The 15526-nt window shown below is 39.8% G+C and overlaps 6 protein-coding genes across 6 annotated transcripts; 3 read left to right on the forward strand and 3 right to left on the reverse strand.

The window, feature by feature from the left end:
- Positions 1–1049: 1049 nt before the first annotated feature.
- LOC104755937 (putative ubiquitin receptor RAD23a) lies at positions 1050–4088 on the forward strand. Its single transcript, XM_010478424.3, is given in 13 exon segments — positions 1050–1242; positions 1510–1609; positions 1612–1658; positions 1930–1968; positions 2055–2096; positions 2191–2264; positions 2374–2551; positions 2625–2747; positions 2829–2894; positions 3089–3136; positions 3239–3348; positions 3488–3572; positions 3668–4088. Coding segments are annotated over 13 exon segments (1095 nt in total). The 5' UTR covers positions 1050–1176; the 3' UTR covers positions 3785–4088.
- Positions 4028–5781, reverse strand: LOC104755936 (uncharacterized). The gene is made up of 3 exons (XM_010478423.3): positions 4862–5781; positions 4542–4661; positions 4028–4336 (listed from the first exon to the last, which is right to left on the reverse strand). Exons 1-3 carry the CDS (start codon positions 5417–5419, stop codon positions 4307–4309), a joined length of 708 nt encoding a protein of 235 aa, XP_010476725.1. The 5' UTR covers positions 5420–5781; the 3' UTR covers positions 4028–4306.
- A 142-nt stretch (positions 5782–5923) lies between these two features.
- On the forward strand, positions 5924–8516 carry LOC104755938 (putative protein phosphatase 2C 6). Its single transcript, XM_010478425.2, has 5 exons — positions 5924–6607; positions 6846–7211; positions 7296–7413; positions 7488–7711; positions 7784–8516. The coding sequence occupies exons 1-5, from the start codon at positions 6347–6349 to the stop codon at positions 8291–8293; spliced, it is 1479 nt and encodes a 492-aa protein (XP_010476727.1). The 5' UTR covers positions 5924–6346; the 3' UTR covers positions 8294–8516.
- Positions 8517–8524: 8 nt separating this feature from the next.
- LOC104755939 (syntaxin-51) lies at positions 8525–10738 on the reverse strand. Its single transcript, XM_010478426.3, has 7 exons — positions 10436–10738; positions 10136–10313; positions 9674–9900; positions 9385–9590; positions 9196–9296; positions 9071–9115; positions 8525–8878 (listed from the first exon to the last, which is right to left on the reverse strand). Exons 3-7 carry the CDS (start codon positions 9886–9888, stop codon positions 8747–8749), a joined length of 699 nt encoding a protein of 232 aa, XP_010476728.1. The 5' UTR covers positions 9889–9900; positions 10136–10313; positions 10436–10738; the 3' UTR covers positions 8525–8746.
- Positions 10436–12756, forward strand: LOC104755942 (F-box/kelch-repeat protein At1g16250-like). The gene is made up of 4 exons (XM_010478428.3): positions 10436–10726; positions 10895–11470; positions 11623–12201; positions 12315–12756. Coding segments are annotated over exons 1-3 (1152 nt in total). The 5' UTR covers positions 10436–10724; the 3' UTR covers positions 12197–12201; positions 12315–12756.
- On the reverse strand, positions 12657–15469 carry LOC104755941 (wall-associated receptor kinase-like 8). Its single transcript, XM_010478427.3, has 3 exons — positions 14411–15469; positions 14212–14316; positions 12657–14116 (listed from the first exon to the last, which is right to left on the reverse strand). The coding sequence occupies exons 1-3, from the start codon at positions 15312–15314 to the stop codon at positions 12909–12911; spliced, it is 2217 nt and encodes a 738-aa protein (XP_010476729.1). The 5' UTR covers positions 15315–15469; the 3' UTR covers positions 12657–12908.
- Between the last annotated feature and the right edge of the window lie 57 nt (positions 15470–15526).

The raw sequence follows: 15526 nt of genomic DNA on the forward strand, positions 1-15526 counted from the left end.
ATTCCTAGAAATTTGACTAAAACAATGAAAATCTGTCATAACTTTATATATAAGTCTGTCGTGTTAAGAAAATCTGCTGTCCATGAAAAATTTGTCGTTACACACTTCAAATAAATCTGCCATATAAAACAAATCTGCCGTCAAATTCTGCAAATTAATCTGCCATCTAAAATAAGTCTGCCAAAAAAAACTGCCATCAACAATAAATCTGCCACTTACAAATTAGTCTGCCATTACATGTATGGTAGACTTTTATAAAAAAAAAAAAAAAAAAAACGAAATTGCAGGAATTTTTTACAAAGGGTAATATTGACTTTTGTTTTTTTCCTAACAAAGCAAAAAAGGATATTTTTGGTATGAAACTAACCCAACTGACCTTCAAATTTTAGGAGCTAATCTAGCAATTAACTGCTCAATTTGGGTCAAACTAGTAATTCTCCCTAAATAATTTCCTTCTCGTAAGTTTCATCTGTGTCGACTCTTATTTGTAAAAGTGAATTTGCAGTGAACAAAACTAAAAGATTCCACAACTGTTGCCTGGCAAAGAAATTTCATAATTTTAGATATCATTTCGGTGTTAATAATATGATCAAGAAGAGAAACTAGAAAGATTGTCTAATGAGTACGTTGGTTTAGATAAAGATAGCTAAACTCCTTTTTACCCGTGGAAAATTATTAAAACGCTAAATCTGTGAATGATTAAAAATCAAAACATACACTTATATATGTGATCCCATGACTTAATGGCTCTTCCTGATTGTTCAAAACTCTCAGGGATGTGGATACTTTCAATCAACCCGAACAACAAATATGCCTTACCCTGCCCATGCAGACACACAGGTGACCTGTGACCTTAATGAGGAATTGGCTACAAAAAAATATTTTAGCTTAGTCTCTCATAGAGAGAGTATGTCTCCGCATGATGATATTTTTTTAATTGGTAAGGGCGAGTGTCAGCGTGCGATGCACGTGGGGGGGGGGGGGGGGGGGGGGGTTGCTATTGCCGCGTTTTAAAATCCGAAACGCTAATATTGAAAGCGACTGTTTGCTAAAGTCGGCATTGTGCTACAGTTGTTGGAAATCAAATTTTTTTTCTAGGTCACTCTATTTCTCGCTTCCTCGCCGGACTCCGCCGACGCCGCCGGTAATATCTTCTTCCTAGTCTAATTCGACGAAATGAAGCTCACCGTTAAGACTCTCAAGGGTAGTCATTTCGAAATCAGGGTTCTTCCCACCGACACGGTTAGTTCTTCTCCATCTCCGCTTCCTTCGTTCATGTAATTTTGTATTAGTAAAAAATCTAGATATCTTTCAAACGAGGAGAGATGCTGCAGATACAAATCTGGGTTATGTAACAACACATGGGACTTGCTTTGTTGATAAACAGCTTTTTATATATGGCTAGATTCAGAATTTTGAGTTTTCCGATGAAATGTATTTTGGTTAAGTAAGTGTCGTTGAGTTTCTTATATGGTTATTTTCTGGGATTTTTCTACTTTCGTAAAATAGATAATGGCGGTGAAGAAGAATATTGAAGATTCACAAAGCAAAGACAACTATCCTTGTGGACAGCAATTGCTAATTCACAATGGTAAAGTTTTGAAAGATCACCGAAGAAGGTCACCGAAGAAGGTTTTCTTGTTGTCATGCTCAGCAAGGTACTTGTTTTTTATTCGTTATCTTCTGTTAGGTAATGATAGTGCTTTCTTAGTATGAAGATTTGTATATCCACATACTGGCTGGTTGTATTTTCAATACTAGTAATCACAATAATAGAAATTCCAACTGAGAAGCCTTAGTTTTTGTTATAAGCAATACTTGAGATGTATTTTGTGTAAGGTGAATGGTAGATAGATTAAGAAACTCAACAAGGGAACCTATGTGCTTGCACTGACTATGTTTTTTTGCCTTTTTCTTTGCAATGGATAGAGTAAAACTGCAAGTTCTGCTGGTCCCTCTTCTGTTCAGGTAAGTTTATTTATATTTTCTCATGTTTGTGCACATCACTTGGTCAGTTGAGTATTCCCTCATTGGAGAACTTTGTTATCTCACAGCCTACGTCCACTGCTACATCTACCGTATCTTCAACAACAACGGTAATTTTCTTACATATCTTTTCTGTTGGGGAACTGTGCAATAAACGTCTTGTTTAATCGTTTCATTTAACACAAGTTTGTATCATTCGACCAGCCTGCAGCTCCATTGACAACTCAGTCAATAGCTGTGCCAGCTCCAAATTCTACTTCCGCTCAAGAACAACCTGCGTAAGTTTTGTTTTTGACATAAGAGGCTCATTGGATATTTATTTTATCTTCATTAATTTAAGTTACTTGAGGATTTTATGGATACTCTCTGATCTCCACACCATTGTAGGTCTCAAAGTGACACTTATGGTCAAGCTGCTTCAACTTTAGTTAGTGGCAGTAGTGTTGAGCAAATGGTTCAACAAATAATGGAAATGGGAGGTGGGAGCTGGGACAAAGAAACAGTTACTCGTGCTCTTCGTGCAGCGTATAACAACCCTGAGAGAGCAGTGGATTATCTATATTCTGTATGCACTCTGTAACAGACTTCTGTGAATGTTTTAAGGGAATGAAAGTGCTGATGTCTATTTTAATTTACAGGGAATTCCTGAAACAGTAGTCGTTCCAGCAACTAATCCTTCTGGAGTAGGATCTGATGCAGAAAATGCTGCTCCTCCTGCTTCTGGAGGACCTAATTCATCTCCTCTGGATTTGTTTCCCCAGGTAAGAGCTTGGTACTTTTTAAAGAGATAATTGAAGCTGAGTTCCCATTGCATGATACGGGTTCTTTGTTTTCCTTTCCAGGAAGCAGTTTCTGATGCTGTAGGTGGAGATCTTGGAACGCTTGAATTCCTCAGAGGCAATGATCAGGTTATCATTTTATTCTTAACCCCTCTATTCATTTGTGATGTCGAATAGAATGATTAAGGATTTGAAACTTGGTCACTAGATTTGTTAGAAGCCTGTTTCGGAGGTGTATTCTAGCCTACTTCTATGTGATATTGCTTAACCATTTGATACAGCTTCCTCATACATTAATCTTGTTTTGTTTCCATATGTTGTAGTTCCAACAATTACGAACCATGGTCAATTCCAACCCCCAGATTCTGCAGGTGAGTGAGTCTTAATTTTTTTCTTTTTGCGTCCATGATTAGTAGGCTGGCCTTTATATTGTTTCTGAACATTTCTCTATTTTGTTGCTGTTTCTGTTGCAGCCTATGCTTCAAGAGCTCGGAAAGCAGAATCCCCAACTTCTGAGGCTAATTCAAGAGAACCAAACCGAATTTCTTCAGTTACTAAATGAGCCCTACGAAGGATCTGACGGGTGAGTACTCTATAGTCTGCAGATCGTTTTCTTGGTTTGGCCACTGGTTGAACGGCTAAATCTGTGATTGATCATTGCAATCACGTCTATATGTGATCCCATGACTCAATGGCTCTTATTAATTGTTCAAAACTCTCAGGGATATGGATATTTTCGATCAACCAGAGCAAGAAATGCCCCACGCTGTCAACGTTACCCCTGCAGAGCAAGAAGCGATTCAACGGGTACATACACACTTACATTCCTTATCACCGTTGTAACAAATTGTAATAAGATTTTCTCATCCTTTCTAACTCGTGCGTTAAACATCTTTGCTCAGCTCGAGGCAATGGGGTTTGATAGAGCATTAGTCATAGAAGCCTTCCTTGCGTGTGACCGTAACGAGGAATTGGCTGCAAACTATCTGCTAGAGCACTCAGCAGATTTTGAAGACTGAGTTCCGACAGCAAAATCTGGCTTTTAACCAAAGCAGAGCACATGAAATTTTTCTGTTCCCCCTCTTTCTTCTGAACTGTTACTCTGCTCATAATCTCACATCTTATTCTTACATCTCCATATTTATCTTATAGAACAAGTTTGGGAGTTGTTTACACGACTCACCGTTGTGTTTTTAAGTTTTTTTTTTTTTATCTCATAAATAGCACAGGAAACAGAAAACTAGTGTTAACAACAATTAAACTGTGGTAATACACATATGATGTGGTTGTTATTATAATAGCTCACGGCTTATCCTTATTTAATCGATCTTGTCTACTATATGATCATGTGTTTATACACACAGCACAAGAAACAATAAAGCAACGTTGGCGAGCAGAATCATGCCCAAAGTATGTTACACATAATCTCTCTCACTCAACATTTTCTCTGGGAAACGAAAGATCTTCATCATACTCTCTGCCATGCATCTCCCCTCTTCATGATACATTCATTCCCTTGTTCCTGACACCCAAGTTGCATTTCACTCAGAAGCAGCAGCAGCAGCAGCAGCCTGTTCAACACATATATCAGCTTCCGATTGTTTCAAAATAAACCATCACCATCAATCAAAATAAACCATCTGCCTACTACTTCCAGTCCAGAGCCCTTAGGTGTATTAACTAACTAATAACCTTTTTTTGGGTATAAACACCAACTACACATGCATTTTGAACAGTTGAACAAGCCACTCTTAAGTCTTATCCCCATTAACTAACCTGGTTAAGAGGATTATCTGGTGATTTCTTCCACATCTTCCAAATCACGTCCTTGTACTGAGTGTGAGTAAGACCTGGTCTCTCCGCCTTCAGCCTTGGAAGTTCAGCTTCTTCATAGGCCTTCAACCACAATTATATCAATCAGCATATAAATCCACCAGAACTTAGCATATCATGATCATTCTATCACACAATCTATAAATCCACCAGAACTTAGCACATCACTAATATCTTCTAGAACTCAGCTCAGGACAAGCAAGGATACACTATAATCTTCCCAATCAAACACTTGCTAAAGCAAAGAAGGCACAAGAGATAACCTTAAAGGAAGCCTTAAGCCTTTTCTCCGGATGTCGATCAACGGGGAGGTTATCTGAAACCGTAATCCGTGCGAGAGCCTCGTCAACAGTATGAGCCTCGATGAGAGAATCATCGCGATTGGTATTGGTCACAAGTACCATCTTCTCATACTCATCTTCCCCAGCCATGCGAGTCTGTTTCTTCTTAGAGTCTTCTGCTTTCTTGGCCTGCGCCACCTGATCCTCCTCACGCCTTCGGATGAGCTCAGCCTCTGTGACCTTAGGGACCGGTACAGTGACGCGATTCGCCTTCTTATCGGGCTTTTTAAGAGCCTTCTCCAGCTCTTGCTCCTCTTGCTCAGCGAGACGCCTCGCCTCAGCTTTCTTTGCCGCGGTCTCAGCCTTCTTCTCCGCCTCTTCTTCCCGCTTCTTCGCCGCCTTGGATTTAGGACCTTCCGCCTCGCGCCAGTATTGTTCCTCCTTCTCCCGTGTCTGGCGATCCTTCTGCTCAGCCTCGGCGGCGTTCTTCCGGGATTTGGCGACCTCCGCCTTGCTGTTCACACCCATCTTCTTCGGCATCTTCGATTTCGCTAGGGTTAATTGGATGAGAATTGAATTGAAATCGCTAGGGTTACGATCGTTTGTATGAAATGAGATAATTGGATTAACCGTATCGCTCGCTCAATCTTTGTTTGGTTGAACTTGAAGGCTTCAAGCGGTGGTCAAAGCCGGTATATCTGAAACAAACCGAGATCATTGTTATTATTTATTGTATTGGTTAAGGTTGTTAACCGGGATTTGAGATACAATTTAACGGTTCAACCAACTTTGATTTCGAGAAGATAGTACCTAATTTGATCGATTTATCTATCACTCGACCAGAGGACAAAAGACACGTATCAGGTTTTGTTATAATGTCGATTACGTGAACAATTCTAATTGGTTTCTCAGTTGGTGTGTGGGTGCTACGCAAGTTAGGACAAGTGGTTTCTCAGCCAAAGAAGTAAAATTTTTTGTTTCTGGTTATTAAGTTTTAGTAACAGTGTTGATAAATGAGCTCACGTGCAGTAGCAGTAGACCCTGTTTGCAATGTCTCTCCCTTCTTTTTGACTAAAAGAAAAAAAATACTTTTATTACTTTTTTTGAATAGTCAGTCAGTCAGTCTTATGTGTTGGTAGTGGAGAGTTAGTAAACACTTTTGTGCTCTTGTCTGTGTTCAAGTTTTGGCGTCTCTTTTCAAACATAGAATCTTTAACTGTTTACGAGATTTTCATTTTTGGTTGTTTCTATGGTTTTACTTTTATAGTAAAGATATGATTTTTCGTTTTCTTCTCTCTATTCCCCACTTATGATTTCTGTAATGGAAGCTGAGAGTCTTTAAACGGGGGGAATTTATTGCCGACCAAACCTCAGACAAAACCAAAAAACAGAAACAGGTCTTTGGTAGATTCTACTAACTATCGATTTTTAAGGAAAAAGGCTTTCGAAAGATTTGGTATTTATCAAATGGGTCTGTGTCATTCGAGAACTGATAAGACCACCACGAGGAAGGAAACGGGAACATCAAGCACTGCCGTTACTACGGTGGAGAGACAAAGCTCTGGAAAGCTGAGGAGACAGAGAGATTTATATAGCGGCGGCCAAATCGATGAGATTCAACAACAAGTCGTGGGTCGGCTTGTTGGCAATGGTTCAAGTGACATTGCTTGTCTTTATACACAACAAGGCAAAAAAGGAACTAACCAAGACGCCATGCTTGTCTGGGAGGTTCGTTCCTGTCTCTCTCTTTTTTGGAAATTGACTGATGAAATGTGAGATTATTTGGTTTCGCAAGTTTTTGCTATGGTTCACTTATTGAAGAAAACTATTGATTTCTCTGTGTTAGTTGCAGCTACAAGAACTCTTCTTGTTACTATTTATGTTCTTCTTCTGTTGTTTTGAGTTTTTTACTAATCAATCTTAGTTCAGGTTTTTGATATCTCCTTCTTCTTCAACTTATTTTCAGAATTTCTGTTCGAGAAGCGATACAGTGTTATGTGGTGTATTCGATGGACATGGTCCATTTGGTCATATGGTTTCAAAGAGAGTCCGAGATATGTTACCTTTCACATTATCAACTCAACTGAAAACGACCTCAGGAACAGAACAAAGCGGCTCCAAGAATGGCCTCGAGTTTGCTAGTTCCGTAGATGAAGAGCAATTGTGTGACTTACAGCAGACTGAGAAGGACGAGAAGCTACTTCCCAAGATGTATCTCCCGCTGAAACGAGCGTTGCTGAAGACTTGTCAACAGATGGATAAAGAGTTAAAAATGCATCCAACCATCAATTGTTTCTGCAGTGGAACCACTTCTGTCACTGTGATCAAACAGGTGAAAGTCCTGTCACCGGTGATTTACTCCCTCATTGGTTCTGTATGTTAACTCCTCTGACTGTTTGGTGTATAACCTCTATAGGGTAAGGATCTGGTGGTGGGGAATATTGGTGACTCGAGAGCCGTTCTTGCCACCATAGACCAAGACAATGCTTTGGTCGCTGTTCAATTGACAATAGACTTAAAACCAGATTTGCCAAGTAAGACTCTTCATGTTGTCAGTATTGATCATTTTGGAAACACCAATCCAATTTTCTTATGTAAATTACTTCAGGTGAATCAGCAAGAATCCAGAAATGTAGAGGTAGAGTCTTTGCTTTACAAGACGAGCCTGAGGTTGCACGTGTCTGGTTACCAAACAGCGATTCACCTGGTTTAGCAATGGCTCGAGCTTTTGGGGACTTCTGTCTTAAAGATTACGGTCTAATCTCTGTTCCGGATATCAACTACCATCGACTCACTGAAAGAGATCAGTTTATTATTCTAGCCACAGATGGAGTACATTTCTCATCTTATTCTTCTCACGGGGTATTATCGAACTCTATGGAGCTAAAGTGTCTGTTATGCTAGGTATGGGATGTTTTGTCGAACAAAGAAGCTGTTGATATTGTGGCTTCAGCTCCTAGTCGAAACACCGCGGCTCGTTCTCTAGTCGACACAGCAGTTCGAGCATGGAGGCTGAAGTATCCTACTTCCAAGAACGATGACTGCGCTGTAGTATGCCTCTTTCTTGAAGATTCTCCAGAAGAAGCGTCAATTGAAGTTTCAGAGTCCGTTGATCATTCACACAAAGAATCTACAGAGAGTGTCACCATCACAGTAAACAAAGATGCTGACAAGAAGGAAGAGGCTGCAGCAGAAACGGATGAGATCATACCGGTTTTGGAGATAAGAGAAGATAAGACGCCTGAGAGTTGCAGGATTGAGTCCAAGAAGACAACACTCGCCGAGTGTATATCGGTTAAGGATGATGAAGAGTGGTCGGCGTTGGAAGGATTGACAAGAGTCAATAGTCTTTTAAGCATTCCCAGGTTCTTCTCTGGCGAGCTAAGATCAAGTAGCTGGAGAAAATGGCTGTGAGTCAACATAACCAAAAAGTGATCAAACAAGCAATCACTGATTTTCATTTCATGATTGGTTTTCTTTCCATTGATGATATGAAAATCAGTTTTTAACGAATGTCACAACATGCTATTTGTTTCATATCGTGAAGCCAAAGTTTCCTCGTGGAAGAACAAGTCTCATATAGATACGTTTTTGTCTCTGCATTTTACTTGCTACCACTTAAAAATCTTTTTTCAGACAGCAAAGGGCGAAAACTGCACACATCACATATAGTTTTAAAGGGTTTTGCAACATAAGAGAAATGAAATCTGCACACATTACATATACTATTATTAAGGGCTCTTGCAACAGAATAGAAATGAAAAGGTCAACCACAAATGTGGAATGAGGAAATACATTGCAATCATTCACAGAGAGAGGAGAGGCCAGTGACCTACAGAGAAACGTATAAGTTCTCGGATGTTGGTATTACAGATACTTAACCAACAGCCATATTACAACAGCAAGACCGACGATCCCCAGCACTGACAAGAGCATTGACATGCAAGAACAACCACTTTTCATATTCTTATTCATGACAGCAAGGTTCTTCTGCACTCTCTGTAATAGGAAACAACATACAGAACAGATCAATGTCTTTTAATTTAGTCACTAGCTTAGCATAATGTGGTTATTGGTTGAGCAAATCAAAACAGATCACCAATAGATCAATTACTTCATGCATGAACCAACTACAGCTTGGGATTCCGAAGTAATTTGTTGAAATATATAAGAGTTGAAGCAATATATTACCTGTAAGCGAGAGTCAGTAACATCCACATGGTAATCCAAGTCATCCTGCATAAAGGAATATCCAGATGTGTTATGACCAGGAAATCCAAATCAAGGCAAAAGCAATAAAAAAGACTGAGACATACAATAAGCCTAGTCTGCAAGTCAAGCTCTTCACCAACAGCCATAGCAATGTGTTTTGTACTCATGACTGTTTCCTCCAATTTCTCAAGTCCTTCGTCTTGTTCTAGTCACAGGAAAATGAACATAATTCAATAATACAACCTAATACAGAAGTCAACATCTGTACTATGAAAGAAAAAAGAAGAGGTTACCTCTCATAACTTGTCGTTGATACCCGACAATTCCTTGGTTATCCATGCCAGTAACTCTGCTCATGGAATCATCAGGCTTAATTTCAGGTCCAAGCAAGCTGTCTCTATTGGCAAAGTTTGACATGTTCAAAGCATTCGCCATCTGGTTTGATTTTGACCTCAAATTCCCTACCATATCCTTGCGCCGGTTCATCTCTTTCTCTGAACTGTGTCAGTAAGTAAATTAACTCAGATTTGACAAGATCAGATTAATACTAATACTTACAAAGTGTCTAGTTAATGGCTTTACATAGGTTTGCCATGAATTTGAGCAAGAAGAGACTGTAGGCTGTCTAATTTGGTTCCGAAAATGGTGATCTTTCGTCGTAAAGCTGAAGCACGACGCTGAGCATCAGGCCCTGTTTCAGCTGATGAACTTCTTTCTGATATCATTCCATTTATCTCCTCTGAGAGTTTTAAAGCCTCGTTGTATGCTTTCATCCATGAATCCGACGAAGACCCCATTTGACCTGATTCCTATATCAGTTTTTAAAAAAAAACTAATCAAAGCCAATACCAACTGTACATTCAAAAAAATTCTAACTTGATCAACGATGTATGTAGAAGATGAACATAAACAACAAAGAAACACAGATTGATCTAGAATCAGGGAAGATCGGAGCGATTCAGCAACAGCTATATCTCAAATCAATGCTATAGGATTGACCTATATAATAACATCGTTCAAAGAATCGAGAATCGAATTGCTTACCAGGAAATTTCTAGGACCTTTAATTTCACGGCGATCGAATTGTGTAAAGCGATCAGCTTCTCGAATTCTGACTCTGTAGTCGCCGAACCACCGTGAATCGGAGGAAATGGAGTCACGCACCGTTGGAAAGAAGAAGATAAAGATGAAGATGAAGTACAAAACGATGCCGTTTATGGAACTGCGATCGTTTAAAGTTAGGGGTTAAATAAACTAACTAAGAAAATTAAGGGGTTAAGAAACATAAAACACGTAATAAAGAAAGGATCAAATAAATATATTTTGGATATTTTCTCGACCCACAAATAAATGGATCTATCCAATTCGATTGTCCCATGCTTGACCCCTCCTTGTGCTCTTGTCTCTATTTATTTTCCAGAATCTTTGAGTTCCTCTCTGAGTGGGCTTGCTTCAATTATAGATAGATCGGTCTGATTTGAGTTTCTGACTCGATTCTTCCTGATATCGTTAATGGCGTTTCGTTTCCGGGGAAGTGGTAGATTTTGAAGAAAGGGTAAATTTTTTAGTGTTCTAAAGCAATTTCGAGAAGGGGATCGGAGAATACATTACAAAAATCTCTCAAGTTCGATTTATGTAAGTTTGCTCTCTAATTGAATCTAAATCTTTTACCTTTTATCTCTTTGATTCAAAATTACGTTAATAAAAATTTGATTTTTTTTTTTTCTGAGACAGTGATTGAATTTTTGATTATTGATTGAAAGAGGTTTGATCGTTAGTGGGTATGAATTGTTGTTTTTTCAGGGACTGGGTAGAGCAGTCTATAATCCCAGGTTTACCTGATGATTTAGCTTTGAGATGCATAGCGAAGCTTTCTCATGGTTATCATGGAGTGCTCGAGTGTGTTTCCAGAGGCTGGAGAGATTTACTTCGTAGCGTTGATTACTCATGCTATAAAGCTAGAAATGGATGGTCAGGGAGCTGGTTGTTTGTGTTGACTGAACGTTCTAAGAACCAATGGGTTGCTTATGATCCTGAAGCTGATCGTTGGCATCCTTTGCCTAGAACTAGAGCTGTTCAAGATGGCTGGCATCATTCTGGTTTTGCCTGTGTTTGTGTTTCCAATTGTCTTCTTGTGATTGGGGGTTGTTATGCTCCTTCTGTGTCGTCGTTTCCTCATCAGAAGCCTGTTGTTACTAAAGATGTCATGAGGTTTGATCCGTTTAAGAAAGAATGGAAAATGGTTGCTAGTATGCGAACTCCACGGACTCACTTTGCTTGTACTGCTGTCTCTGGCAAGGTTTATGTTGCTGGAGGTCGCAATTTAACCCATACCAGGGGTATTCCATCTGCTGAGGTTTATGATCCTGTGGCTGATAGGTACTTTTTATCCTCCTCTATTCTTGTGTAATATCTGGTGTAGTAGTATTGGCTTATAGAACCTCCACAAGATATTATTTTTGGTTTTAAGTTTTCTTATTTTTTAACTTGAGAAGCTATCAAATTGGAGTCTGACATTAGCAGTATTGCAGATGGGAGGAATTACCAGCAATGCCTAGACCACAGATGGACTGCTCGGGGTTATCGTACAGAGGGTGCTTTCATGTTCTGAGTGACCAGGTGGGATTTGCAGAGCAAAATTCATCTGAAGTTTTAAATCCAGTAGACATGACTTGGTCCACTGTGGAGGATGTCTGGCCTTTCTCTAGAGCCATGCAGTTTGCTGTTCAGGTCATGAAAAATGATCGTGTGTACACTATTGTTGATTGGGGAGAAAGCTTGATTAAGACCAGGGATACAGATGATGGGGAATGGTATGACATTGGTTCAGTTCCTTCTGTTGTTCTTCCTAATCACCCGAGAGAGTTAGAGGCCTTTGGATATGGGTTTGCAGCTCTAAGGGATGAACTCTATGTTATAGGAGGCAAGGTCCTTAAATGGGAAGAATCAGGGGCTGGGAGATTTGACATTGTCAGATTGCCCGTTGTGAGGGTATGTAACCCTTTGGATAGGCCTCTGAATTGGAGAGAAACAAAACCAATGTGCCTTCCAGCTGGTGGGTCCATCGTTGGTTGTGTATCCTTGGAAGAATCTTTTCCGCCTTAACCAAGGTGATATAATTTTTCTGGATGTATATAATTGTTACATTCGATTCTTTGATTGTTGCGTATTTTCCAGTAAGGCTACTAAAACACTCTCTGAAATTTTTTTCTTTCTGCTGTAGCTGTCTAATATTCATGGAATGTCTGAGTGTGTTCCTTCTCTGCAAAAGACCTTAGTCCCATTGTCAAAGTGGAAGCTTCTGCTGTTATACTCATTGCACAGACAACTGGACATGGAGCTAACTGGAAACCGTGTGGGTGTAAACAGTTGTTTTTAAGGGAAGTGGTTACCGGAGAAGTCACCCTATAATGCATTTATCTTCCGGGTAAAACGCTTCCACTTTTATGTCAAACGAGTTCAGTTTGTTGATGTGAGATGATTACTGTCACTCATATATGGAATTAAACTTGTACATAATAAGATTCATGTTATCTCAATGTATTTGAGTGTCAGTAAACTTTACTTTTGTTATGTATCCATTTGACCTGCACTGAGGTGTATCATTTGTATAGACCAAACACGTGAAAGATAAATTAAGAGTAATACAAATAGTTTTGTTTCTATTTTTTAGTCTCGTTTATTTCCATGATAGAGGAATTATAAGTTGAAGTAATGGAATACATGCACACACATTATAAGAGGACCTTCAAGGTTGATTGCATCTCATTCTTTCTTGACGTACTAATCTCGAAAGGTGAAGCGTATTGGTTTCTTGTCACTGTGTCTTATGAAGCATGAGTGGTTCTGATTCCAGTGAGAATGAGCTGTTTTCAATGACTATGTCCGGAGAAGAGTAAAAGAGTGACATAGACTCGGGCATTGCAACCCGAATGTTTCTATGTTCTTCGTCATTCTGAATTCGGCTTTGAATGCCCCTTTTCTTGGATTTCATCCTGTCCAATTCGTTAGAAACATCTCTCATGGTAGGCCGATGTTCTGAGTTCAAGCTCAGACACCTTCTTGCTAGGTTGGCTACAGCAAGGACCTCCTCTTGATCACAATCCTCCTTGATGCGAGCATCGAGAATCTCATGAAGTCTATCATTTCTCATGGCTTCGAGGAAGTAAGCACCCAACATCCTGACTTCTTGCCGCCTCAGAAGTGAGACAGGTTTCTCTCCGGTTAAGAGCTCAATGAGCAAAACCCCAAAGCTGTAGACGTCACTCTTCCCTGTGAAGTGGTTTGACTGAAGGTACTCGGGGTCTACATATCCAATTGTTCCTTGCACAATTGTTGTCAAGTGAGTGTCATCTATAGGAACAGATCTCGAGATTCCAAAATCTGACACTTTTGCACGGTGCTTTTCATCCAATAAGATATTTGTTGACTTGACATCTCTGTGATAAATTGGGATAGAGGCGGCTGAATGCAGGTATGAGAGGGCATCTGCAACTTCGCAGGAGATGCAGAGACGGACTTCCCAAGTCATTGGGAAATCCTCTGATGGGTTGTGCAGATGATCGAAAAGGTTACGGTTCGGGATGAACTCATACACCAATATAGGTACCTCTGTCTCAAGACAACATCCTAAGATCTTGACAACATTTCGGTGGTTAATTTGTGACAAAAGGATTATCTCATTGATGAATTCCTCAAGATTCGCTTCTTCCAATGCTTTGGACTTTTTGACTGCAACAATCATTCCATCTTCCAACATTCCTTTATACACTGTACCTTGGCCGCCTTGCCCTAATATTCTGCTCGCATTGAATCTATCTGTTGCCTTCTCCAGGTCATTGGAGCTGAACAGTTTTGTTCTGTTGACACTGCCTTGAAGGAACAATGTTTGTTGCTCTAACAACAAACCTCCGTTTCGTTTGAAGAACTTTCTCTTCTGCTTGGCTGCTTTCCGCTTTTTATTAACCTTGCATAGCCACCATATCCCAACGACCAAAAGCAACAATCCAGTACTAAGTGTTCCACCTGTAGAACAACTCTCAAGACATTGTAAGTTGATCTTTCCATTTCAGCGTGTTTACAATGTAAGAAAAGTGATGGCTATGCAGAAGTTAACTTACTTAAAATGGCTGGCCAAATACTCTCACATCTAAATGATCCGGGCACATTCACACACTTGTTCTTTCCACAGATATTTTGATGTGAATTTCTGCATTCATCAATGTCTACGGACAATACCAAACTTCACATAAGCACTTACAGAATTTTTATGTATGAAAGCTATATCTACTTAAGAATGAGAAAGAAGCTTATACAGACCTTGACATCCACCAGGTATATAAGGATTTCCTTGGTAACCATGTTTACACCAACACTGATATCCAGTTGGGGGATATAGATATAGGTTTGCTGAAATTATTGAAGCTAGTGCACCTTTCGTACTTTCCGCGCATAGTACTGTCGTTGAACCCTCGGAAGGGATGGGGAAAACATCAAGAACCCATTCCAGCTCCATCATCACGTACTTGCCGTACTCTTGTAGTTGAGGAGATGTGAACATGGACGGAGACAACTCGAAATGTGTCAAGTAGGCAACCTGACATCCAGCTTGACCGGGTATCATCTTCTCCACAGTTGCATCAAACACTTGAAGACCGGATGGTATTTGGGTTTGGCAGCATTTATAACCCACACAACCCCTGGCGGTATCATTTTCGTAAGTACATGTGGCCTCACATCCCACGATCTGTGATCCTTTGCCTTTCATCAAGGCCTTGTTGTTACATCCAATAGCTGTGAACTTATTACTGTCTGATATAAAGAATGGACTACCCGTCAGATTCAAAGACGACGAGTCACCTATTGATCCATTGGAACAGCCTGTATGTTTCAGTGGACTCAGAATGCGAATCTTGTTGCTCTGATAACGAGAACGGCCATAGATGGAGTTTGAATAGCTTCCAAGGTCAAACGAAAGAACTTCCCGTCTGATGCTAAGTAGGAAAGGTACAGAGACTTGATCTGATGAGTTGCTGCAGACGACCTCGAACCATTTGTCCTTGTAACAACCTTGGCCTATCCCAAAAGGGTAAAGAACACTGACATCTCCGCAATGGTCTTTGCAATTAGCAAGTGCAAGAGGGAAATTATAAGCAGCTGCCTCTTTGCAGATTCGTAATAGAGTCAATACAACAAAGAAACGTTTAAGATCACAACAATCCATTCTCTCTTTCTCACTCTTTGTCTCTCTCTCTCTCTCTCACTCTGACATAAACAGATATATAGTTATATACTTCTTTCTATTATATATACTTGACTTGTAGTATATAACACATAGTATCGTTCCTCTTGGTCTTTCTTTGAACTTTCTTCGTGATCAATGCTGGTGTTCTTTTTTTTCCTGCATAAATTACATCAGCGAAGACCTTTGAGTGT

This window comes from Camelina sativa, chromosome 17, assembly GCF_030686135.1.
Source record: "Camelina sativa cultivar CO46 ecotype springtype chromosome 17, ASM3068613v1".
In the NCBI taxonomy this organism is placed as follows: domain Eukaryota; kingdom Viridiplantae; phylum Streptophyta; class Magnoliopsida; order Brassicales; family Brassicaceae; genus Camelina; species Camelina sativa.